The sequence below is a fragment of the Ixodes scapularis genome, unplaced genomic scaffold (genome assembly GCF_016920785.2).
Source record: "Ixodes scapularis isolate PalLabHiFi unplaced genomic scaffold, ASM1692078v2 PGA_scaffold41__6_contigs__length_2269736, whole genome shotgun sequence".
Lineage (NCBI taxonomy): Eukaryota > Metazoa > Arthropoda > Arachnida > Ixodida > Ixodidae > Ixodes > Ixodes scapularis.
In genome coordinates, this window is record NW_024609870.1 from 1761041 (window position 1) to 1787795 (window position 26755).

The 26755-nt window shown below is 46.4% G+C and overlaps 2 protein-coding genes across 2 annotated transcripts; both read left to right on the forward strand.

Moving 5' to 3' along the window:
• The first annotated feature begins 102 nt into the window (after positions 1-102).
• On the forward strand, positions 103-1607 carry LOC120839111 (putative nuclease HARBI1). Its single transcript, XM_040209338.1, has 2 exons — positions 103-506; positions 1184-1607. The coding sequence occupies exons 1-2, from the start codon at positions 121-123 to the stop codon at positions 1605-1607; spliced, it is 810 nt and encodes a 269-aa protein (XP_040065272.1). The 5' UTR covers positions 103-120.
• A 23416-nt stretch (positions 1608-25023) lies between these two features.
• On the forward strand, positions 25024-26545 carry LOC120839112 (E3 SUMO-protein ligase ZBED1-like). The gene has a single exon (XM_040209340.3). It carries the CDS (start codon positions 25024-25026, stop codon positions 26515-26517), a length of 1494 nt encoding a protein of 497 aa, XP_040065274.1. The 3' UTR covers positions 26518-26545.
• The last annotated feature ends 210 nt before the right edge of the window (positions 26546-26755 follow it).

Genomic DNA, 26755 nt, shown 5'->3' on the forward strand with positions numbered 1-26755 from the left:
ATCTCAACTGTTTGCCCTCTCTTCCGTTTGCCCAACCGATCCACCGATTAGCCCACCGACCGACTGCGGACTTACTAACAACTGATTTGCCGACCTATTTGTACTTTGATAACGGAAACGATGTCGAACGGGACGAGGCGTCGACGTCGACGAGACCGCGCGTACGCGCAGTACGCTGTCGTCATGCTGGGACGACAACGTGTGTTCCGGGACCGCCTCGATCCGCTGGAAGAATTCGACGAGGATGCGCTGCAGCAACGATTCCGGTTTGGTCGCGCGGGAATTATGTTTCTCGCGGAGACGCTGCGCCCGGACTTGGAGCGGTCGACGCGTCGCAGCTGCGCCTTGTCCGCAGAGCAGCAGGTGATCGTCGCTCTGCAATTCTACGCCACAGGCAACTTCCTCATCACTGCAGGCGACTACGTCCACGTGCAAGTCTCTAGTGCTTCACGGTCCGTGAGGCAGGTCACCGTAGCTTTGGCACGTCGAGCAAGGGACTTCATACGGTAAAGAGTTCCTAAGCGTTCCGAGTCAAAAAAAAAAAGTCAGATTGTGTTGAGTTTGTTTATGAGAAGCTATACGCACTCCGTCGTGCACCTCGGCCGGAAAGGGCTATACGCAATACGCGAAACTGCCCTCCAGAGAAGAGGGAAAGAAGGAGCTACCCTCTTATGAGGGTCCTCCTTTGTGCCTCCCGGGTTTGCACAGGCATTGCTATTCTCCTGCCAGATGATTAGAGAAGATTAACCTGTCACTCAACATTCTTACAAAGGCAGTTTCCCTCTCCTCCTTTTACTTGGTGTTCAAAAGTATGCGATGTGACGTCAGTGCAGGGAGCCTATAACACGAATGGTTACTACGTGTTTTATAAGCAATGGTATAGCATAGGGTTAAAAAAAAAAAAAAAAGATGCCATAGCATAGGGGCATACACCGTGCATAGGGCGGTAAGATGTCTGCTTCATACATAAGTGGACACGGGTTCGATCCGCGGTGTGGGCCCACTTTTTTTTTCTCGAACATTTTGTTTTGTCGAGGCATTTGGCGATATTTACGACGTTTCTTTTTTACGATGAACACTGAAGCAGAAAAAAAAAAACGAATGTTGTCGGCTAAACTTTGCATAAATGTGCATGCTAGGGTATTGTGCTGTAAATTAACTTGTGAATGTATTGGCAATGCAGGTGGCCTGACGTCGCAGAGAGTGCTGCCTTGCAGGAGCAGTTCTTTGACGTAGCCGGGTTCCCTTGTGTCGTGGGTGCTGTTGATGGCACCCAGATTCGAATCCAGGGGCCGCGCGTGCACGAGGAGGTGTACGTGAACCGCCACCTGTACCATTCCATCAACGTACAGGTGGTAGTTGACGCGTCCTGCCGCATACGCAATGTGGTTGCGAGATGGCCGGGAAGCACGCACGACTCCCGGATTTTCACCGAGAGCACACTATCAGTCAAGCTGGCCGATGGCATCTACGATGGCCTATTGCTCGGCGACAGCGGCTACACCTGCCAGCCGTGGCTGATGACGCCATTCCTGTCGCAATCATCAGCAGCAGAAGTGAGGTACAACACGGCACACACCACGACAAGGAGTATTGTTGAAAGGTAAGACAAAGTCACGCATCGTGGTGGGTTACTGGGCTGCTATATTGAAAAGAATGCCACTAGACAACGTAACATTTTGTTGTCATAGCACAGAAGACACTGTTAATTGTAACGCCCCTACACGCAGTTTTGTGTTCTCTAGACCCAGCAGAAAACAGTAATTGCACGGAACCTAAAGAGAGAAGAAAGAAAATACTATCCCAAGAATATATATTTATTTATTGTACTTTCCAGTGCCCCTATACAGCCCGAGGGCCTGCATAAGGGTGCAACGTAGACACATATATGCAGTGTTGCATAAAAAGCAGACACGCAAAACGCATGCATCGTATCAAAAAACAAAAACGTGAAATATTCTCCAACATATTTTTTGGAGAACATATCACGTTGTTCGTTCGTTAGGGGCAGGATTTGTTACATACGTGTGAAAGGCAATATTTTGGTTCAACCTGGATACAGAAGAGCAAAAAGATACAAATGCAAAGCCGTTTTTTTTCCGGCCCCACCTTTACAGAAATTACACGCCTACTTGTCATACATCCTAAAATACTCCACACTGCTGGGACTCGCCGTAAAAATGTGACAAATTGCACCGGGCTCGGGTTGCTATAGGGAAGTCGTTGACAGATATCTTCGGACTGCTAATGTTAACGACTGTTTGTATGAAACTGTGTTTCGCTTACACTCAGCTATGAGGAACATTTGTCGAGGGAAGTTTAATATGGTCTACATGTAAACATACTGTTATATATCTTGGCAATGATAAGAAATGATTGCCGGGTTTTCGGTAGGCTATAGCATTCAGAAAGTATGAAATATTCTCAGCCCTAATATATTAGTGTAATTTAAATAAATAATACTCATTCTATCCATATGATGCACGCAGGACAATACGCCAGCTGAAGCGCAGGTTCCACTGCCTGCACGCCGAGCTGCGCATGGAGCCAAGCAGATGCTGCGACCTCATCGTGGCATGCTGCGTGCTCCACAATCTCGCCAAGAGATACCCCTGCGCGATGCCAGGGACTGCCATCCCGCCTGAGGTTCCTGTGGAGCCCATGGCAGCCGGCCGTGGAGAAAGCAACGAGGCCCGGCGTGCCCTTGTCGACCAGTTCTTCTGTTGAGCGTAAGTATGTGGGTATGTGGTCTTTTCAATTCAAACTGATTTTCTTGAATGCGAGAAACATACAGAGATATTGTCCTCTCTGTGTGTTTACCAGGCTCCGTAAATGGATAAACATAATAACAAGTTGAATGTGGCACGCGATTTCATATAATAAATTTTCTTGAATGCTTCGTGGCATCTTTTGGCTGTGGTTTTACCAGCAGCTGATATAAGGGGCTGAACCAACCCCAGCATATTCCTTGGAGAACATAGCTATTTTAATCTTTATTAAGCACTCTTCATGTATGGTTTCAATACGAGGGTAAACAGGCTTTGCGGAATTCACTCGTTGCAAAAGAATGGAAGCATTGGCAGATATTAGAGCAAGCAGATGTTGTGCTGCGACTGCTATCCACCTTTATTTGCAAAAGCGTCGCTTGGAGACGATGCAGCGCCCGTCGTATGCCGCTCAGGCGTCCACCCTCATATTGAAGACGTCTGTACCCTTTCCTGATTCCGAACATTGTAGCAGAAAGAGTGCCTCAAACATTGCAAACCATATTGTCTTGCAAACCCTCTTCATTGCAGCATGTTTTTTGTTGGTTGCAACAATGACATGCACTTAAGATGTAATGTGGCGGCGTCCAAACAAGGTAACTCTTCTGAACAGCATTGCAGGCACGGATCAGAATCATTCTCGCCTCATCCAGTTTCGGTATGTAGTAACAAATGCCCGAAAGATTGATTGACATGTCTTGCAGCGTACCTCGTTGTAAAAGGTTAGAGTTGGTCAAGCAGCATAATTGCAACTGCGTTTAACAGTGAAATTGCTGCATGACCCATGGAACCACATACGCAAAAGTCCTGCAATATATTGCTGTTGTGTGCCTCGGTCAACAGTGCGTGCTGCTTTTGTGCGAAAAGCTTCGGCCCACTTCTGCGTGTTGGTCATCGTGCTTGTCTTCGTACTACAGGCTACGCGAACATCAATGCCCTCAGTGCGAGTAATTATAGGGGTGAGCGAAATAATAGCCTTAAAAATAATACCATTTCATTTTATTGCGCCTCTGTCCTATAAGTTGGTATTATTACCATATTTAAAAGTATTCTACAGGTGAGAGGAGTCAACCTGTATGCGTCACAGTAGTGTTCCGATTATAACAGCCATTAATGGGTCATGTACATAAGAGGAATAATTCTGTCATTGGTTATTTCACTTAGTAAAAGAGTAAAGGGTGTATAAAATCACTGTCGAACAACGTTGAAGTATGGTAATGCCTGTTTTTTTCGCGAAGTGAACAAAAAGAGTACAGAGTTCCTGAACGGTGTAAATTCCGCGACACACTCTCCTTGAAGAAATCAGGCACACCGAGTGGTCACACCAGTAACCATGCATTTAAACGCATAATCACTGTTTGCGCCGTGCAGGCACTTCCTAGGTTATTTGCTTACTTGCTGTTTTGTTTTGAGCAGGGTCGAATTGTTAAGCTTCTTTCCTTAGTGCCCAACAATGATGTTTTTGACGTGTCGACAGGCTTGCGCACATGTATGAAAACTCCGCTGGTTAGATTGTCGCTGGTGTCGGATACCAATGTGGTACTCTGGAATACTGGGGAGGCGATAAAAATATTTCATTATTCGTTAAAATTACTTGCACCATCTTACTGGCTGTCGCATAGGGTCGAGTGTTTTTCTCCAGGGACGACTACCCCATAACATACTGAGGTTTTCACAAATCCTTGCATTTCAGAAGATACTTTTATTATTTCACATCCGCCCTTGCTTCGTCAATCTAAAAAAAGAAAAAAATCTTAGAACTTAATGCCCCCCCCCCCCCCCCTTGGTCTGTTCTGATTACTCCTTTCCCAATTGTTTTTTCAAAAGCTCAATTTGAAGTTCAGCCTGCAAGGTTTGTAGCCTTAGCATTTCAGTGTAATACTGTTTAGCAGCATCTGCTGCAGCGATTTGTGCATTGTAGGCATCTATGGCTCTTTTTGTTGCCTCCCTATCCAACAGGAGGTTCTCCGCCTCCATCTGCTGCTGGTCCTCAGCTTGCTGCTGATACCTCTGCTCAGCTTCCCGACACCAACGTCTCGTCTGCAAGACACGGGGAGCTGCTGCCCACTCTTCTGCTGCTGCCACCCTTTGGCCGCTTCCTGACGCCCGAGGCTGCGGCGCTGCCGTTTGCCTCAAGCTATCGCTGTGACAAATGGATATGCAGGAAGTGATTTGCTGTAGTTATTAAAAGTGTGCATGCAACATACGTATAACATACAGTGTTTGTCACCCCGACATGTTGGTGGAATTTTTCCACAGTGTACTTAACTGTAGAACAGAAACTCTCTGATGCTTCAAGCATCTCCGAGTGGACCACACACATGGTGCTCATGCAGAAATCCATGCTCACCGTAATATCCCGAGAAATTGCCCACCCAAAACTGATAGCACATTAGGTAAAAATAAGGGGTAGGCTAACATTCGGTGTTCACAAGGTAGCTCAACTTGAGCCATTGAAAAATAGAAAGTCCTGCTACAAATCAGGATGGGCTATCTGTTGGGGATGGGTCGTCTCTCGGGATATTACGGTAATATTCGTTGTACCGGTTGCAACTTTCAGTATTTCATTACCTTTAGCTTTCTTATAAATTTCTTAACCTTGCCATTTATTTCACCTAAGGATGTTGTGAAACCAAACATTCAAGTCTCGTTGTTTACGAAATCCACGATGCTACAAAAGAGTTTTCGCTTGGCTATGTATAGAGTCATTCTTGCTATGGCTTTCTATCCTGCTGTTAAACCGATAACTGATGCCAGCAACGCTACCTCTTTCCTTTTTGGGTTCCGCACTAGTTCGTCACAGCATAAACGATGAGTTTGTTCACTCATTCAACAACTAATCAAATATCATGCGTAACAACAGGGTTATACCTTTCTTTTTCAAAGGAAGAATATCGTCTTATTTGTTGCACCTGTTGGTTAAGAGGTTAGAACTAAATATCACCACCTTGCATTCCTTCAACCATCAAAAAGTGTATTACAACTCTTTGCTCGGATATCTGCCTTTGGTACATCGGTAGTTCTGTTGTCTGGGTGTTAGTTATGTTAGTAATGAGCACATTTTGCTACATATCCTTCTGTGTGTGTTTTTTGCAGGTTGTTTGTAGAGCAATTATGCGGCCGTATGAGTAAAATGAAGAGAAATTCACGATTACATGCTTGCCATAAGTGACCCAAAGGCAGTGCAGTATGTCCGCTAGCCTGGGCTCCCTATCCCTAACCTGCATCACGCAGTAGTGATACATGAAAGTGCGCTGATTTCCAATTAGATATTGTGTGTATGGCACTATGACAATTTTTACAATCTCCCTGTTCTCACATCAGTTTCTTAGGGTCCCACCATTAATAACAGAGCTGTTCTGCATGCCCGGCACCCAGTGCTGTTGACTTGTCATACAGACTGATGTAAGAGTAATCCACTCACTCTTCCGTGTCACCCTCAATGACATCCAGCCCACACAGGTTCGGCGAGTCGACGCCGATCACGTCGAGAACTGCCTGAATTAGGGGCGTCAGTTCATGGGGGTTCGGGCCGGCACCTACGAAATGAATGCACATGATTTTCATTCCGCAGTCACCGGGCCCCAGAGGCATTGCAGAGTGGAGGGGGATCAATAACCAACTACCAAGCTAGAATATAAACAGCAGAAATCCAACGGCATTATGAAGCATCAAATAAAAGCATAGTAATTTGTACTGTGTGGCAGAAATGTAACTTCTTAACATTGCAGTGGAGTGATCTCGCAACAGTGACCTTCCAACATGCACATCGCTGCGTGCAATTGTGCTGCAGTCAACTTTGTACATAGTGCTTTCTGTGTGCCTTGAGGATGCAGTAGTGTAGGGTATTCAGCGACGTGTTCGATGAACAACAATGCCCTAAGTTTTAGGACTGTTTTCTTAAAAACAACAGAAAACGCACAGTTTAGGTGGTGTGCTTTCAACATTTTGATCTCCTCTGTCTCAGGTCTACCACACTTTTTGCTGTTTCATGTGTGTCTCGGTTACTAAAACACGGTTAAAGGAAATTTCAATAAAGTGTTTCGAGATGTTGCCTCTTTTGATTTTATTACTGTTTTCGAACAGGGACAGGAATGTAGTGGAAAGTTACACGTCAACACTCACTTTTATATCTGTCATCAGTCATGCCATAAAAAAATTAAATGCAAACACGGCATTATAATCCATGGCAGAAAAGGTTCTGTTTATTTTTTGTGTCCCTGCCCCCCCCCCCCCCCCCCCCACACACTCATCTTTAAAGCGAACAATTGAAAACTAGTGTGTTTTTCGAAATATGCAAATTCCTCCGACTGACCTGTGCGCCCTTCATGCTTCTTGTAGTTGCTGTAGACCTTTCTGCATTTTTTCAGGAGGTTTTGCCACGCCTCCTTCAGCTGCTTTGCGGTCCTCTGAGCTCCCTGCTCATTCATTGCATCGGCAATGTCGAGCCACTCCTGCTGTCTCGTGTGTGCAGTTACTGCAGGACCGAATTTTCCCATAATTTGTTCCCTTCTTGCCCCAACTTCCCGAATTAACTTCTATCTCTCGTCTAATGCCATAATTTTTTGCCTCTGTTCGCAAGCTTTCGATACTGACACTTGGTCCATTTTCAACCGACGTTCGCGGTCAGGACACTATCGTCTGCTACCTTGGTTTCTCTACCCGCACACCTGCATTTTGCTATATATCGCAATAAGACGAAAGATAATCCTAATATCACTTTTAAAAACGAAAAAAAAAGCGAAAGGATGATCTCGTCAACTTTCTTTGTAATAAGTGTTTGTTTATTTCTCGTTTCTGCGACTTCTGCAGATGACATCGGCAAGGTTGATTCGTATACCGCGCTTGTACTATCTTTTCCATTGGTGGATGCATCGACCGACCGTCGCGGTCAGAACCAGACGCAGCGGCACTGCTTCAGCGTAAAGCTAAGGTTTTCGTCACCGTTGAATTGCTGGCCACCGGGGATATGTAGAAACCTCGATGCTGTCGACATGCTGTCGGCGCACTGCGAACAGAAAAAAAAACGGTACAATGTCTCAGCTGTTTACTCGGAACGAAGACTTTATCGAAGATAACCCCTTTCTCCGCAAAATAATCGCTGCTGGCGAGTTGGCGTGCATAGTGTAACAAATTAAACGTGTTCGTATACCAACGCTTGTCCGCAAAACATTTTTTACTCACCATAAAAACACTTGCAAGGCTGATGTACCGTCATATGTCCTGGGTCCCGGACTGGTGAAGAGTGATGCGTTCGCGGAACGCTGCCGTCGGTTAGCTTAGTTGTCCCTCTGAACTACCGCTTTGCTTGACGTGCTAATAGGTTGATAACGCGTCATTAATATAACAGCCGGATCGAAATGAATGTTCGGCAGAACCAAGCAGAACTATTAGCCCTCATTAAGCGACGTCGCGGCCATTTTGCTTGTAGGTACTGCTTCTCCCTCGGCGCCCCTGCTCGCCCAGTCACGTGACCTAAAATTCCCCGTTCTAGGGATAATAGTTAACTTTAAACGACGGTTTGCGTTCGAGAAAACGGGCCCTGGGGGTCACGTGACCTTGGGGTGACCTTGGTTACGCCGACGCCGCTCAAGCCGGAAACGGGCGCCTAAGAGCTGCGCTCTAAAAAGAGCGACGATTGGCTAGAGATAGAAAGGAAAGGTCGGCTTCGTTTGGCACGGCCGAATGTCGTTGTTTAAACTAGAAGCCGACAAGCTACGAGAAGCAGGGCACACATTTTCAGGGGTTTGTGCCGGGTGACTTTTACTTCCAAGTACTTAATGTTATGATGGTGCTAGCGGCGCCATGATTTGGTAGCGCCAAAATAAAAAAAAGTGTCTGCAGTGGCGCACCAACTTGTTTTTGATTGGGGAGGGGGGGGGGGCAAACCAGACCCCCCGCCCCCTCCCCCAAGGGCCGGGGGGCGGTGCCCTTGGTATCCCCTGCTGCTGCCGTCCAATGTTTGCCCTACCCATGCGCGGCTGTCTCAAGGGGGGGGGGGGGGGCAAACCGCATACCTTGCCCCCCATTCTGAGAACTGCGGGGGCAAGCGCCCCCCTTACCCCGCCCTCCCCCCCCCCCCCCCCCCCACCCGGTTGGTACGCCCATGGTGTCTGGCATCTCAGCCGCACGTACTACACGCGTCGAACAATACTTGCCTTTCTTTTTCTACTCCCAATTTAGTACTTCATAATTCATAACAAATTAGCAACGAGGGTAAAACCTGAACTGGCTTCTTCCAGCACAAGTAGTCACCATATTCAGCTTCGCCATGCCAAAATGCGCGACCTTGGAAACCTGAAGACTGGTCAGTCTACAGGGAAACCAAAAGATTTGTCAGAGTACGTGGAATGCACCGCGCTGTTCTTTGAAGCCAGCAGCCTTCCCTCAGCAAAAAGGCGGTCAGCCTTTCCTACGACCTGTGGTGCTAAGACGTACACAATCCTTCGAAGCATTCTGACCCCCGAAGCTCCTAATGAAGAGACCATAAAGAAGATATTGTCACGAAGGACGATTGTGGAGGCAAAAATAATTGAAGAAACTCAACGTTTAATGAGGCGACCTTGTGCCCAAAACAAAAAGGAAACAGGAGAAAACAGCAGAGCGTCGCGGGCGTCGATGTCGGCGAAACCGCAAGATCGAGCGCAGGGGCGAGACTGACTGCATATCAGCACGCGGAGTCCCTTATGTACGCGCGTTGAATTCTGGAACAATCGGCCTAGATTGTTCGGCGACTGGAACATTCGCAACTCGATTAGACGAGAATGTTCTTGAACTCACGAGAACGCAATGTTGAAAGAACAAATAAAAGAGCATTCCACTGACGGGAATCGAACCCAGACTTTCCGCGCGACAGTCAAGCGCGGTAACCCCTCGGCCACGCGCGCGGTCGCTCGCCGACAAGCGTGGCATTACTCCCCCCTTTGAAAAGGCATCGTAAACGTAAACGGCAACAAAACAGAGCAAAACAATCAAAAGAATGGGAACATACGGAGGCTCGCGAAACACAATCCTATCAAGTGGTGCACAAGATCACAGTTCGCAGTCTTATCGCGCGTAGTACGGCTTGAGGCGCACGACGTGGACGACTTCCGGACGTGGACGACCTCCTGTCGTGGAGCGCGGCGTGGTGAAGTCGTTGTTCCGTCAGGCATCACCTCGTAGTTCCGATCCCCGAGTCGACGAAGTACTTTGCAGGGTCCGAAGTAGCGCTTTAGGAGTTTCTCACTGAGACCAAGGCGGCGGATCGGTGTCCACACCCACACCCTATATCCGGGCTGGAAGTGGACGCCCCGACGACGAAGGTTGTAGCGGCCAGTGTCGACACGTTGTTGGGCTTGAATACGGTGTCTGGCGAGCTGGCGGACTTCTGCCAGTTGGGCAACCACCTGGGCGTCGTCGCTTCCGTCGACAGCCGGTTCGTGGGGTAACATCGCGCCCAGCATTGTCGTTACTTTGCGACCATGAACCAGTTGGAAGGGTGTCACCCCGGTGGTCTCTTGCACGGCCGTGTTGTAGGCAAATGTGACGTACGGCAACACCTCGTCCCATATCTTGTGCTCCACGTCGACGTACATGGATATCATGTCGGTGATGGTCTTGTTGAGTCTCTCCGTCAGCCCGTTGGTCTGCGGGTGGTACGCCGTTGTGCGCCGATGGCTGGTGTGGCTGAGACGAAGGATTTCTTGCGGCAGCTGGGCCATGAACGATGATCCATGGTCTGAGATCAAAACTTCGGGAGCGCCGTGTCGGAGGACGATGGACTCGATAAAGAACTTGGCGACTTCCACAGCAGTCCCTGCAGGAAGGGCTTTCGTTTCGGCGTACCGTGTGAGATAATCTGTGGCAACAATGATCCATCTGTTTCCTTGCGTCGATGGTGGGTTGATTGACTGATTGATTTTGGGTTTTAATGGCGCAGCGGCTGCTAAGGCCATAGTGCACCAGAACAATGGTAGAAGAAAAAAACTGCGGTGCTATTTAGTTAAAGATGAGGCATGATATGAGATTTTAAAATCTTTCATGAAATGCAGACAATACAAAGAAAATTCACTGACTTAAATGTGCTGTAATAGGCCAATGCTGTTTAGGAAGTTAAAAACTTGGATATGAGGAACAAGAGGCTCCTCTCCCAGCAAAAGGGCTGGGTGGAATGGGATCTGTTCTTTAAAAAACCGTGAAAAGTTGGTGCGACGCTCCTCATGATATTTCGGACATTGAATGAGAATGTGCAAGACGGAGAGTGTTTCATCACATTCTTCACACATTGGAGCATCCTCAGCTCGAAGAAGGAAGCCATGTGTGAGTTGAGTGTGACCAATTCTCAGGCGACAGAGAACAACTACATAAAAGCGCTCGTTATGTCGGCAACTGGCCCACTCAGAAAGAAGAGGTTCAACGCAATGGAGCTTATTATGGACTTCAGTGTCCCATTCCTCCTGCCACTTCTTTTTAATTGACTTTTTCAATGATGCCCTGGAATCCAGGTATGGGATGCAGGTAACGTCTGTGTCCAGGTCCTGACATGTTCTGGCGGCTTTATCGGCCTCCTCATTTTCGACTATACCGACGTGGCCAGGGACCCAACAGAAATTAATGGTGATGCTGGAGTTTGTGGCAGCTACAATTTTGTTAAGTATTTGCAGAATAAAAGCATCTTTTGATCTATCTAGGGATGCAAGTGCACGGAGTGCACTGAGAGAATCTGAGAAAATTATGGCAGCCTTGATATTTCTTTTGATGATAGTGTCCACAGCTACCGGTAGGGCATATGACTCTGCAGAAAAGATGGTGGCTTGGCTGCTGAGCTGCGTTACAATACTGCGCGACGGCCCGACTACAGCACATCCTACACTGTTGCTCCTCTTCTTTCCATCCCCGCAGGGGGCACCTGTGAAAGCAGGTGTTTGGAGAGCGGCGTCTCCACGGACCCCGAGCCATGCGGGTTCGCCCGCCCACGTCTGGCTGTGCGTGGCTTTCCCGTGTCTGGGGAAAAGGGCATCCTGGTGGTTGAGCCGAGCCCGGGGTAGGTTTGGACCCTTCGGGGCCCCCCGGGCGAGGCAATACACCACTTCGGCCCCTGCTTCTCATAGACGGGAGTCCTGGTAAGGCCCGGCCAGGATGATTCAGTCTAGTCGCCACTCCTTCTACTATCCCCTCCCTTCTTTCACCTTTGTCTTCTCCTTCTTTTCACTCTTCTCATTTCTCTTCTTTCCTTTTCAACTCCTTTGGCGGCAAGGGCTAACCTTGGTGGCAATAGATTCTCTTGTCTTGAACCACACTTGGTTATAGAGACTGGGCAGCACTAATAGAGTAACGTCTTCAGCCAAGCCCTTCTTGTTATGGAGCGTTACCTATTCCCTTGTTGGGCTCGGTGGTGGGCGGTGCACCACAGTTTCCGAAAACCCTCCCCCTTCATATGGGTTCCAAGCTTAAACCTTCTGATCGGGCCCCCAAAAGGGTCCGCACCGATGCATATCTACCACCTTTGGACAAGAACAACACTGACTACGTCACTAAGTTTTTCATTATACATTCCGAAGTTGAGACGAAATCGATGTCGAAACTCTCCCCTTTCCTTGTGGCTAAGGTCTTAAAAGACTTGGTAGGGGAAAAGTTTAATGCAAAAAAGACTTTTTCTGGAGACCTTTTGGTAGAAGTATTTGAGAAAAATCAGGCAGCAGCGTTGCTCTGCCTCAACCATATCCTTGACAGGAAAGTAAGCGTCTCTGCACACCGTACGCTCAACACCATTCGTGGTGTTATATCTGAGGATGACCTGATGGAGAGTCAGGAGGAAGAGATTCTTGAAGGCATGCGCAGCCAGGGTGTTGTTGCTGTAAAGCGCATCACCATCCGTAGGGATGACAAAGAACTTCCTACGCGACACTTGGTCCTTACCTTTGAGCTCAACAGCCTGCCTTCTTCCGTGAAAGCGGGGTACTTGAATTGTAGGGTCCGGCCTTACATACCTAACCCTGTCCGTTGCTTCCGTTGTCAGCGCTTTGGGCACGGCTCGCGGTCATGCCGTGGCCGTGAGACATGTGCCAGGTGTGGTAGCTCCGAGCACAACGCTGACGACTGTCATGAAGACATGAAATGTGTAAATTGTAAAGGCAAGCACCCTGCGTATTCTAGGTCATGTGAACATTTCAAAAGAGAAAAGGAAATTCTGACGCTGAAGGTGAAGGAAAACATCTCTTATCCCGAAGCAAAACGTCGCCTCTTGGGTTTTCAGAGAGGCTCTTTTGCCGAGGTGGTGCGCCGGGGACCTGCACCACCTATGGCGTCTGTGGGAACGCAAGTGTCTTATGGGGAACTTGCTCAACCACTTAAGTCCTCTGGTCCCAAACTAAAGGTGCAACTCCCAGGGCGCGCTATCTCAGCTGCCCGGGCAGGTGCCCTCCCCAGCCGTGCAAAAGGTTCGGATTTATCATCCGAGCAGACGGAGACCACCCCGTCGCAGAAGAAAGGCACCTCTGGAGCAGTGCACACTGCTCTACCTCGAGATGACAGGGTGGATGCCGGTCCGTCGGGATCCACCCGAGCACAGGGGTCTGCGTCCCCTGCACAGGGTTCTGCACCCCCTGCTTCTCCGTTCCAGCCACCACGAGGTCGGGGACTTGGTCCCTCTGCCCCTGGTGGATCTCGGAAACCGGGGGAGCCGTCGAGGTTATAGGCCTCCAAGGAGGAGCCCCTTTTGGCTCCAGCTGAGCCAATGGACGAGAGTGGGTCAAGGTCCGACGAGGACAGACCCCACTCGAGCTCTGAATCTCTACTTCCGGCCTCCGGTGGCACCACGGGCAGGCCGAATAACACCTCCAAAAAGAAAAATGCTCCGCGTGTAACGATAGATTTTAAGTCGTAAAAAAATTTGCTTACTCTTGAGTTAATTTTAATTTTATTTTTTATTATAAACGTTACAATGGTCCACAATTTTAGCATTATGCAGTGGAATTGTCGCGGCCTTTTTCGTAACATTGATGACATACATTTTTTTCTTGATGAGCTCCGTCCTGTGGCCTTATGCCTACAGGAGACTTATCTGAGTGACACCCACACAAAAGTGTTACGTCGTCATCAGGTTTTCCGAAAGGACCGCATTTCATCAAACCCTTCAGGTGGTGTAGCAGTGGTAGTGCAGAGTGGAGTTGCCTGTGCTCCAGTCCCTCTACAGACTCCCCTTGAGGCAGTTGCAGTTCGAATTCTTCTGGACCGCCTCATTACCCTTGTATCACTCTACTTGCCTCCCAACACTCCGCTGCATTTGCAAGAACTTCAGGGACTCGTCGGCCATCTACCCGAGCCCTTTTTAATTCTTGGCGATTTTAATTCCCACCACCCCTTGTGGGGTTGTCCTCGACAGGACTCTCGTGGTGGAGTCATTGAGCGACTTTTATTATCATCCGGGTTATGTCTTTTAAACCAAAAAGAAGCAACGTTTTTTAGTGCCGCCCATAACACTTTTACAGCTATTGATTTGTCCCTGTCATCACCATCGTTACTCCCATGTTTTTCATGGAACGTTTTAAACAACCCTTTTGGCAGCGATCATTTTCCCATTATTTTAGAAAGCGTTAAACCAATTCCATTGATTCCTACTCGCCTTCCCAGGTGGAAGTTAGAGAATGCCGATTGGTCTATTTTTGAATTAGAGGCTGTGATTGATCCATCTTTGCTTCATACTATGAGCCCCGACAATGCGACAGTTTATGTCACTGAATGTATAAGTAGTGCAGCTTCGAATTCTATTCCTCAAACATCGGGACATCTTCCTAAGAGATGCAAACCGTGGTGGACTAAGGAGTGCACAACCACTCGCAAGGACCAGAATAAAGCCTGGGGAGTTTTTCGTAGGTACCCTACCAATCAAAACCTAATTGCATTCAAGAAAAGTAGGGCTAAGGCGAATTGGACACGAAAACAGGCTAAGAGGGTCTCATGGACCAAATATGCCTCTTCTATAAATAGCCTTGTTCCAGCGAAGGAAGTGTGGGACCGCCTGCGAAAAGTCCGAGGCGACTATCAACCTTTCCGAATCCCTCTTTTTCCCTTGCCTGCCGTATCTCTCAAAGATCAGGCAAATGTTCTTGGTATGCACTTCCAACATATATCTAGTTCTTCCCACTTTAGTGTAAAGTTTCAGAAGTTTCAGTCTACTGCTGAAAAGCAATCAATCTCGATGTCACGATATGACCGGGCAGCTTACAATAGACCGTTCAGTATGTGCGAACTGGAAGTGGCGCTGGGTGTAAAAAAGCAGCCTGCACCAGGCCCAGACAGGATTCATTACGAAATGCTGAGGCACTTGTCCCCAACATAATTAAGTCATTTGCTTATGTTTTTTAATCATCTATGGAAAGTAGCTGCTTTCCCTCGATGCTGGAAAAGCGCCTACATCATTCCTCTTCTGAAGCCTGGTAAAGACCCCTCTCTTCCAGCGAGTTACCGTCCCATTGCGCTCACTAGTTGTCTTGGTAAGACTTATGAAAGGCTCATCAACCGGCGTCTGGTGTATTTTCTGGAGGAAGAAAATATTTTGGACATTAATCAGTGTGGATTTCGGGAGGGACGATCAGCCACAGACCATTTGGTTCGTTTGGAGACTTTTATCCGTGAGGCATTTGTACATCGGCAGCATTGTGTCTCGGTATTCTTCGACCTGCAAAAGGCCTATGATACCACATGAAGGTATGGGATTCTTCGGGATCTACACAACTATGGGGTACGAGGCCGCATGCTCCAGTGTATACAGAATTTTTTAAGCGACCGGACTTTTCAGGTCCGCTTGGGTTCTACACTATCCGATGTGTTCCCCCAGGAAAATGGAGTTCCTCAGGGAGGAGTTTTAAGTGTTACTCTGTTTGCTGTAAAAATTAACAGTCTTGCAAGTGTAATTCCACCGTCTGTGTTTTACTCATTGTATGTGGATGATGTGCAGATCTCCGTTTCTTCTTGCAACCTCTCTAGCTGTGAACGACAACTACAACTTACAGTCAATACGATGAGCAAATGGGCAGATGAAAACGGTTTCACTTTTTCTCCCGAAAAAAACTGTCTGCGTTCCCTTTTCGCTTCGCCGGAAATTGTCCCTTGATCCTTCTTTGCATTTAAACCACATTGACATACCTGTTCGCCAGGAACACAAATTTCTGGGCATAATCCTTGACAAGAAGCTCACTTTTGTACCTCGTTTGAAAGAATTGAAGCGCATATGCTTAAAATCATCAAACATTCTCAAGGTGTTGTCCCACAACTCGTGGGGGTCCGACAGGCGCTGCCTCCTGCGACTCTATAATTCCTTAGTTCGGTCTCGCCTCGACTATGGTGCAATTGTGTATGGATCTGCACGTCCATCTACACTAAAGATGCTGGATCCGGTTCATCACCTGGGGCTCCGACCGGCTACAGGTGCTTTTCGCACATCACCTGTGTTGAGTTTATATGCAGAAACCTTTCAGATGTCTCTCGAGAAGCGTAGACAGTACCTTAGCCTTTCTTATGCTTGCAGGGTCTATTCTGACCCGCAACATCCATCCTACACTAGCATCCGTACCTGTCGATTCTCTCAACTTTTTGAAAACAAGCCACGTATCGTGCGTCCTATTAACTTCCGCATTCAAAGCCTTTGTGCCTCCCTCCAGTTTCCACTGAATGATGCTGTCATACTAAAGCACAAAGAAAAAGTTTCTCCGTGGGACGAATTGCCGATTTTCTGCGACTGGTCGCTCACAAAGTATGATAAACGGGCTATTTCCCCTCAAGTCCTGCAGCAGGAGTTTCAGTCGATGCAGGAGACATATAGAGATTATACTGAATTCTATACTGATGGGTCGAAATCTTCATCTTTTGTTGGTTGTGCCGTATATTCTAGTTCCTTTGAGAAAGCTTTACGAATGGATGGTAAGGCAAGCATTTTCTCTGCAGAGCTTTATGGTGTCTCTCTAGCCATTGAACATATCATGAGTAACAAAATATTAAAGGCTATCCTTTTTGTCGATTCACAAAGCGTGATACAGGCTGTCTCTTCTAGACTTCCCACAAAGAATCTTCTTGTACTACATATACGGTCCAAAATAAACCGGGCTCTCAAACTCGGACACACCATAATATTCTGCTGGGTGCCCAGTCATGTTGGAATTCCAGGGAATGAGCAAGCAGATAAACTGGCTGCAGGTGCAAAGGACTCGGCAACATCTCTTGGGTTACCCTATCAGGACCTTAGGCCCCTTTGGAAGAAATCACTTTTGAAGGCATGGCAGTCGGAGTGGGACGCGGAGAGTAACAATAAACTTCATGTCATTAAGCCCATCTTGGCTCTGTGGGAGAGCTCATTCCTTAAGGAACGTCGACTGGAGGTTCTATTATGCCGCCTGAGGATTGGCCATTCACGTCTGACTCATCTACATCTTCTTTGTGGCGAAGACGAAAAGCTCTGTGCTCATTGTGGAGAAGTACTGACAGTTTTGCACATTTTATGGCATTGTAGATTTCATCACCGACATCGCCGACAAAGTTTTCCTGAGCTTTTTAGAGGTCACCTTCCATTTCATCCTATGTTTTTGCTTGGTGATCATCCTTTAGTGCCACTTAACCGTGTTATTGACTATCTTAAAAAGACCGGATATATACATCAGCTGTAACTTTTACCATGAAAACTCTATCTCTTTCCTAGTATAGCCGTTTTAAGTAATTTTGTCTGGCGCAATATAGCCAAAGTCGCTCTTGCGCCATTAAACCCCAATCATCACCAACCCCTTCTTTCCATCCGTGTAAAACTGTACAAAGTTTTTGTAGTTTTCAGAGATTTGGAAGAACTCTTGCCTAAGATCTTCTGCTGGTACATTCTTGTCATACTTGGAAAGCGAAAAATTAATCGGAATAGGTGTGATGTTCCAGGGTGCAACTGGGCTGGGCAACACTGCTACCGGGCTCGATAAGTCTATTGCAAAATTCTTGGCCTCGGATTAAGGCGCAGAGGAAAAGGAGGTATAACAGAAGGTTTGTTCTCGTACGTCCTTTCATACCGCGTGTCCAGAAACACTTCAAGTGCAGGATGTCGGGGCATAGGGCGAACTCTTAAATGATATTGAAAGCCCAAGAACAGACGTTTTTTTCCGAGTGAGTATTCATTAGATTCAGCGTAGAGACTGGAAACTGGAGAGGTCCGGAAAGCCCCCGTTGCAAGTCGTAGTCTCAGGTGGTGGACAGGATCCAAGATCCGAAGAAGAGATGGCCGTGCCGAGCCGTACACCATGCAACCGTAATCTAATTTCGATCGAACAAGGCACTGATACAAACGCAGCAGGCACCTTCTGTCACTACCCCAGGACTTGTGCGAAAGAACTTTTAAAATATTTAATGCTAACAGGCATTTCTTTTTTAGTTGCAAGATGTGACTACGCAAGCTAAGTTTCTTATCAAAAATAACCCCTAAAAATTTATGCTCAGGATGTACGTTTAGGGCCTGACCTCCCAAAGTTAGAGTGGGTTCTGTAATGATACCCCTTCGAAGAGAAAACAGAACACAGACTGTTTTTTCTGCTGAAAATCGGAAACCCTTCTCATCTGCCCAACGTGTCATTCTATTAATACCTAGTTGAACCTGGCGTTCACAGATAGCTGAATTACACGAAGAGCAGGATATTTGCACATCATCAACATAAAGTGCATAGGAGAGAGATCGGGGAAGAACCTGTCTAAGAGAGTTCATTTTGATCAGAAACAAAATAACACTCAGCACCGACCCTTAGGGAGCACTATTCTCCTGGACAAACGTTTCAGAAAGTGACGTGCCCAACCTCACCTGGAACGAGCGCTCATCGAGGAAGCTCTTGATAAGAGCTAGCATTTTCCCACGAATTCCAGCTGAAACTAAATCACTTAAAATTACGTACCGCCATCTTTTATCATATGCCTTCTCAATATCGAAAAACACAGATAGACAATGTTGTCTATTAACAAAGGCATCCCTGACTGTTTTTTCTAGGCGAACAAGGTGATCAACAGTTGATCGCCCTGTCCTATACCCACATTGAAATTTGTCGAAAAAGTTTTCCTGCTCTAAAAAATACATCAATCTAGAGGTCACCATTCGTTCAAACGTTTTTCCCAGGGAACTGGTGAGTGCGATTGGTCTGTAGCTGGAAGGTAATGATGGATCTTTTCCAAGCTTTAGCAAAGGAATCACAATTGCCCTTTTCCAGAAAATGGGATAAGTTTCACTGCTCCATACAGAGTTAAAAAACAATAGGATGGTATCTAATGTTGCAGGATGTAAATGCTGAAGCATAGTGTAATGAATAAGGTCTGGTCCCGGGGACGAGTTCTTTCCCTTGTCAAGGGCAATCATCAGTTCCACAAGGGCAAATGGTTGGTTATAAGTAGTGCCAGCAGGTGAAACCGGTTTTGAAGATAACCGGTTATCCGGTTATTCGAATTAACGAATTATTCGAAGTTGAAAACCGGATAACCGGATATTCGAATAACCGAATAAACTTCTCAGTTATTCGGTTCTGTAAATATCAGAACATTCAATTATTCAATGTTCAGTAGTGGAATCAAGATTATTCAGTCATTACAATTATTTATCAAATTAGCTTTACGCTTTGAGGGTTTCCCTGTCTTCACAGTAGGATACCTATTGTGAAAATCAACGGGACTAAAAGGAGAAAATAAGTGTTGCATTTCGGACAGGCTGGTTGTTCTCAGGTCAGTACTCAAAAGCTTAATCTTGGTCCCCGGTGAAAAAAAAAGAAAAACTTTTACACCGGAGTGGTCCGTCTCCCGGTTTCTCAATGGCGTGAGCATAAACAAAAATAAAGCTTCCCCGCTAAGTTTGACGGAAAACTTAATGTATGTGACCTGACATCACGGGACCTAAGAATTCAGGTTCCCCACTAAATTTAGCGGAATGCTTTACGTCAAGTGACCTATGCGTTATTTCAGGTTCCTCGTTAAATTTATCGGAAAATAGACATCACGTTACGTATGCCCAAATTCAGTTTCCCCGCTAAATATGGCGGAAAAATTAACGTCACGTGACCTGACGTCACGGGACTTACAAAATATTCAGGTCCCCCGCTAAATTTGGCGGAAAAATTTACGACCCGTGACCTTTGCACTAATTCTGTTTCCCCGCTAAATATGGCGGAAAAATTAACGTCACGTGACCTGACGTCACGAGACTTAAAGAATATTCAGGTCCCCCGCTAAATTTGGCGGAAAAATTGACGTCCCGTGATTTTTGCACTAATTCTGTTTCCCCGCTAAATTTGGTGGAAAAATTAATGTCACATGACATGAAATCACGTGACCTGCAGAGAAATTCAGGTTCCCAGCTAAATTTATCGGAAAAATTGTCATCGCGTGACCTATGCATCAATTCAGTTTCCCCGCTAAATTTGGCGGACATATTAATGTCGTGTGACCTGACGTCATGGGACTTACAGGATATTAAGGTCCCCGCTAAATTTGGCTAAATCAGTATCCACACTAAATTTGGCGGAAAGATCGACGTCACGTGAGCTATGCGCCAATTCAGTTTCCCCGCTAAATTTGGCGGGAAAACAGATCACGACATTAAAATCATTTATTCATCAACAACATATCGGCACTAAATCAAGGCAACATCCTTTAAATATCAGATCAACGTAGGACTCAGGATCGGCGCAATAAGAATCGATCGTCATCGACATATCTTCACATAAGCAGTACAACTGGCGTGCTGCTTATCATTCGGCTGGCCATTGGACTAAACGTTACAGCGTTGTGATGAACGAAAGTTTTCGGCACATCTACCATATTTTATTATTCCGTGGGGAATTTACGTGTAAGAATTTTTTCGTGAAGAAGTTCCTTCTGAAATACTCACCGACATGTGGATTGTGGTACCTGCACGACACTGATAATACAAACGCGACATCGGTGGTTTTTGTATCCTTAAAAACGATTTTGGATGACACTAAATATTTTGGTTTTTATTAAATCGCGAAGTCATTTCTTTTTACCACACAAGTGAATTTAATAAAAGCCTTAATAAAAAGAAGAAAAAAAGAAAATCCGGCGATTGATTGTTCGCGATTGATTGTTCGGCTTAGAGAAGCTCGTTTTAGTGAATATCCTTTTACCGACCCCAGTTTATCAAATTTGTTTATAGAGAAACCCAGTTTAGAGAAAATGTCGATGAGCCCCCTTTTAGCGGATTCGGCCGTCGCGAAGTGGCGTGTTCGGATAAGTCAGCTGAGTTAAGATTTTTGTAGTGAGCCGCCGCAGACTGCCGCCGCGAAGCGGCGGGAGCGCAGCGGGGGGCTTGGGTTAACACGAGCACCAGTGATACACGCGCGAAGTAGAAAACCCTTTTTTAAATAGCGTCCCCTTTTTTATAAACGGCATTTGTCTAAACCGAGACTCTGCTTTCTCTAAACTGTGCTTCGTTAAAACGTGCCCGTTCCCTAAAACGTGCTTCGACAAAATGGCATTTTATTAACCGTAGTAAACCGTACACTTGACATGGCAGCAGACGTGCTTGTTTCAATTCGTTTTTTTCTATGGTTGCGACTAGATTATTTACGGCCGCAAAATGACTATACATTTCCAAGGGGAGTATTGATTGTCGACCGCTTGCCAGCAAAATCGCCTATGTTCAGAGGTCGTGCTTTTGTTCGATCGGATCACCTGCAAAATTAAATTTATAAAAGACTATTTTTCTCCAATTCACTTAGCCCATTACGTGTAAGAGCTTCTCACTTATTTTTATTTTGTTTTCGTTTGCGAAATATGCATTGATGCAGACAAATCCCCGCCAGTTCTTAGCAGTGTTAGTTGACGAGCGTCCGGTCTGCCGCGTCAGCAGACGAACTTCCGTTTATTTGCTCGCGTTCGCAAACAAACCTCCATTTTTTTTCTTTGCGTTAGCAGACGAACCCCAGTTATTTTTTTTTGTCGCTTTAACAAAACAAAAACTCCGTTTTTTTTTTTATTTTTCCTCCGCATTACCAGACGAAGTGTTGCTCTTCGCTCGAGCAGACGAATGCACGTTATTCGCTATTGTTAGCAGACGAACTCCCGTTTTTCGCTCGCGTTAGCAGACAAACCCCCGCATTTTATTCGCGCACTGATCTCTATGTCTATTTGCTGGATCGCGTTTGACCAGCTCCTCCTATGGACCGGAATGCGGTCACTGGCGGCCATCTTTAGGTAGAGTTATATCATCTCTAGCCATCATAGTAATATGGCGGACAGCGCAATGGCGGCAGTCTGCCATAAAATAGCCGTAGATCTAGTACACGGTACCGTGGGTGACATTTCGTGCTTGATTGAAGTTGTTCGACGAAGCAGATTCTTGAAACCCGGCGTGAATGGTAGCCTCATCTTTGAGGACCCGGCAAAAGTTCTACGAAAGCGCAGCACCGGGGGAAAGCAGCGCAGCTCGCATCAAAAGCAGACTCCGTACCGTCGTCTGCTTTCGATGCTTCTTTCGATGCGACTTTCGATACGTGCTGTGCTGCTTTTCTCCCGGTGCTGCGATTTCGTGAAACTTTTACCAGGTCCTCAAAAACCGGACTACTGTTCACGCCGGGTTTCAAAAACATGTTTCGTCAAATAATTTTAATCAAGCACGCAATATCACCCACGCTATTTTGACCGCAGCCTGCCAACCCACCTGCCAAAACGCTATCTGCCATGGATGGATGATAGCGGCTGCAGCAGCTTACATTGGCTAGAGGTGATATAACTCTACCTAAAGATGGCCGCCAGTGACCGCATTCGCGGAGCGGGCAAACGCGATCCAGCAATTGTCATAGAGATCAGTGTATTCGCGTTATTAGACAAACCTCCGTTTTTTTGCCCGCTTTAGCAGACAAAGCCCAATTTTTTTGCTCGTATTACCAGACGAACCCCCGCTCTTCAGTCCTGTTAGCAGACGAACGCCGGTTCTTCGGTGGCGTTGTCAGACAGACATCACCTGCCATTGGCATTCCAGCTCGTTTTGAGACATCGAGTTTGAATTTTCGCTCTGACCAAAAACCAAGCTCGGTCCCTGGTAGTGATGGGCAAATTGCGAAGCTGGATATGGCAACACGCGACAAGATCTTTGGACGGCACAACGGCGCAGTGCAATATTTGTGACGAGATTTTTCAAACTAACATGTCTACGTCGTCCGTCGCAACGCACCTGTCCAAGGAGCATGGACTTCAAAAAACAACAACAAAACGTCAATGGTAAGTAACAAAACATTACTTGTGAACACAATTGTATATTGTTTCGAGGTGCATCTTTTAGGTTCTCATGAAATGCGACACGTCGAATCAGTAGCGTTAAAAAGAAACTGCTAATAAATGACTAACCGGTTTCGGGCGCGCAGTATATTAACCTACGCACCGCATAAAGCCGAAGGTCCGCGAGAGTGACCAACTGGTGGTGATAAAATGCAAAAGTTTGAAAATTTCAGCTCATCACATTATCTAGATGAAAGGATGATACTGATCATCAAATTTTATTTATGGCCGAGCCCAGCTACACCCAGTATTGCTTAAACCATAAAATGGCATTCTTGGCGCTGGCAGCATTTATTTCAGTGAGAGAAGGTCTGAGAAAGAAAGAAAACAGTATTTACTTTCTTGCTAACATTTTTTTAAAAAAAAGTGTTAGTGAAGACCATGATGTCCTTTCTTTGTTTGAAGAATAATAATAGGTGGGCGACTGCCCATAAAGAAATGTTTAACGTAATTTATGCTTCAGACAACGCCATGACCTCAAACTTTCAATATTTCTAACCAGCGCTGGAATCACATTAGGAGCAAGTTCGATCTTTATGCGGGACACAGCTTATTATTGCGGGTCGAAAAACAATGTATCGATTTCTCGATCAGACTCAGTAGCTGCAATACTTAATAAGCGAAACTACGCGGCGGGCTAATAAAAAGAGGAGGGGAGAAAATCTGTCTACTTCTTGAACGCAGGATGCGGTGATGTCAGAGAGCTGAGCTCTCATTAAAAAGTAATGAGTGTGGACATGAAGGATGGCGGGCTTTATATCTAGTATCGTCCGCTTCTCGTGCAGAGTGGTGTCAGGGTCAGGCGTTTGGGCGCCGAATGCCAGCTTCATCTGCTAGTCTTAACAATGGTTGCCTTAATTATTTTTGGCTTTCCGAGATCGCCGGCTCTTAACGGACGAAGACCTAGTCTTCAAGAAAAGGAAGAAGAAATGCCGCGGAGAGTACGCTGCTTGCGTTGGCTAACAATTAACGGCCAGACCGCGCTGTACAACGATGAACCCACCGCGTAGTAAATGTCCTCTGGAGGCCGAGAAGCAGCTGGTAGGCCGGAGCTTCGCCGCGCACGTGATTACTAACTCTAACCGTACCTTCTTTGCTACTCTGCTTTACTTTCGCCGTGTAACTAACTTTTATTATCCGCAAGCTGAGTTGTTTCTGAAGTAGGCTCTTGATTAACTATGTTTTGTTCGTCATCGGTAGTTAAATATGGGCCTTACTTTTGATAGCATTAAGTTTACTATTAATAGGTGTGCACCACTTCTTGTAGATTTTTGGTAGTTTATCAAATGAGACAAACATTCAAACAAGATAGTCATAAAACAAGATTTGCATAAAACAAAATTACTTCTCGATGAGGCGTTTATGACAGCTACGAGCATCTCGAAGCTTGACTTTTTAGTCAAGCTTCGGTTCTGTGGTTCTATCGGCGCTTGGTTCACTCCAAAGCAACTCGGTGACAACTTTAAAAAAGTTTGACGTGACGTGTTCATGCGAGTACTGTAATTTTGAGCCGAATATTCTTTTTTTTTAATTTGCTTTTATTATTACCATAAGCGAAGTAATTTTCGGTTATTGAGCATTAAAAAAATGAACTGCTCGAAAAGTGCTGTACATGGCAGTAGACATGCGATCTCACTTCATAATTGCCAAGAAGAAGGTAATTGTCAATTCCTGATTCAGGTTCAAGTGAATGTGCTTAAAATACCCACCTGTCTCTATTAAGTATAAAATGCCACTGTGTAAATAAAGATCTTGCAAAACTGTGTACACAGGCACGACTTGACATGCTGACTTTGTTTCTTATAGCCAGCCTACCCTGGATGAGAGAGACACCGACGAGTCTACTACTGATGACCCTCCTGGCAGCACCGAGGACACCAGACCTGCAACGTCTCAGTCATCAATCATGCATAAACCAAGAAGAAAGCGAACAAGATGCACAGAGAGGCAGGAGAAGATTGACCAGGCGCTAGCAAAAATGATAGCTGTCAACCTGTTGCCCCTGTCATTCACAACAAGTTCCGGATTCAGGAACTTTATGGAGCTGGTCGAGCCAAGTTACAAAGCACCTTCGATAACTACGTTAAAAAGCCGTATGAGCCTGCTGCATGAGCAACTAAAAGAGAAGGTGACGTTTCAACTCAACTCTGCATCTGCCGTAGCACTCACCTCTGACTGTTGGACGTCTAGGGCGCAGGACTCCTACATTACAGTGACTGCGCACACCTTGAACTATAACTGGAAACCGCAATCCTTTGCATTGGCAACAGAGGAGATGGATCAGCGACACACAGCAGAAAACCTTATGATGCGCATGCAACAAGTAATCTCGTATTGGAACCTGGACTGCAAGGTTACAGCTGTAGTCACAGATAACGCAGTCAATGGAACGAACGCGGTAGAAGGCCTTCCGAGCCTTTTAGAGTCGAGGGATTTGACTTGTTCAGCACACAGTCTTCATCTAAGCGTGAACAAGGGCATGAATATCCACGAAATTGAATCCCTCTGCAGAAAGGCTGGGAAATTGGTGGCTCACTTCAAGCACTCAACAATAGCCAGTGACGGGCTCAGTAGAAGGCAGGAGCAGCTTGGATTACTCCCAGAGCGCTTAACACAAAGCTGCCCTACGAGATGGAACTCGACGTACCAAATGCTCACAAAACTGATCAAAAATAGACCAGCAATTGAGAGCGTGCTTGTTGATCGCACAGTCGTAACAGCGAAAGTAGCACAGAATCTTGAGATATGTGAGCAGGAGTGGGACACCATCCGCGAACTGTGTGACGTTCTCGAGCCACTTCACTTAGCTACTACAGTACTGTGCAGCGACACCGCATCCCCAGTGTCCATGGTTCGCCCTGTGATGAGGGCGCTCATGGTGAAACTCGAGCCCCAATTTACAGATGACCCCCTGGTAGGAAGGTTCAAGGAAGTTGTTCGGTTAGAGACCGTTCGCCCATTTTCCATGGAGTGGGACCCACGGGAAAGCGCAGTGAGCGCACGTCAGAGGGCTTCGTTTTTAGATCCCAGGTATAAAGACCTGCAGTGTGAGGAGCCCAGTGCCAGGCAAGAAATCCGTACTAACATAATGAACTTGTTGAGAGACACGACACCTTCGGTCGGCGAAGACGGGGCGAGCACGAGTCAACCGCAAGCAACTGCGCTCGACAGACTCTTTAACACCCAGTCGTCTTCCAGCGACCTTTCGGCCCAGTTCGAAGCTTACCTGTCCGAGCCACAGCTGGGGCACAACTTGGACGCTCTCAAATGGTGGAGAGACCACGAGTCCAAGTTCCCAGCAGTCGCGCAACTTGCGATGAAGTACATGTGCATCCCTGCCTCGTCCGCGAGCTCCGAGCGCGTATTTTCTACAGCCGGAAATATAGTTACGGCTAAGAGAAGCTGCCTTCTGCCAGAAAACGTCAGTTCGCTGGTGTTTCTGTATCAAAATAGGTCGTACTTTGACAGCTAAAATGACGTATGGCTCTTAAAAATCTACAACATTGATGAAGAACCGCTACGACAGTTTGAATACGTTTTTAATCATTTTTGTCGTAATATTCACGCAAGAAGATTTGCGTCCTTTTTAATAATTTTGTAAAATGCACAAGACATTTCATGAACGAAATAATTTGTTAAACGAGTAAGATAAAGATGGCGTTATAAACTTTTGCTTACGACAAATCGGCACAGCTCATTCCGCATTCAGT

Excerpts from the sequence above, each read along its gene's own strand:
- LOC120839111 (XM_040209338.1), top strand. The coding sequence starts at position 121 with ATGTCGAACGGGACGAGGCGTCGACGTCGACGAGACCGCGCGTACGCG. Across the intron at positions 507-1,183 it reads CGAGCAAGGGACTTCATACG|GTGGCCTGACGTCGCAGAGA; the intron begins GTAAAGAGTTCC and ends TTGGCAATGCAG.
- LOC120839112 (XM_040209340.3), top strand. The coding sequence starts at position 25,024 with ATGATAGCTGTCAACCTGTTGCCCCTGTCATTCACAACAAGTTCCGGA.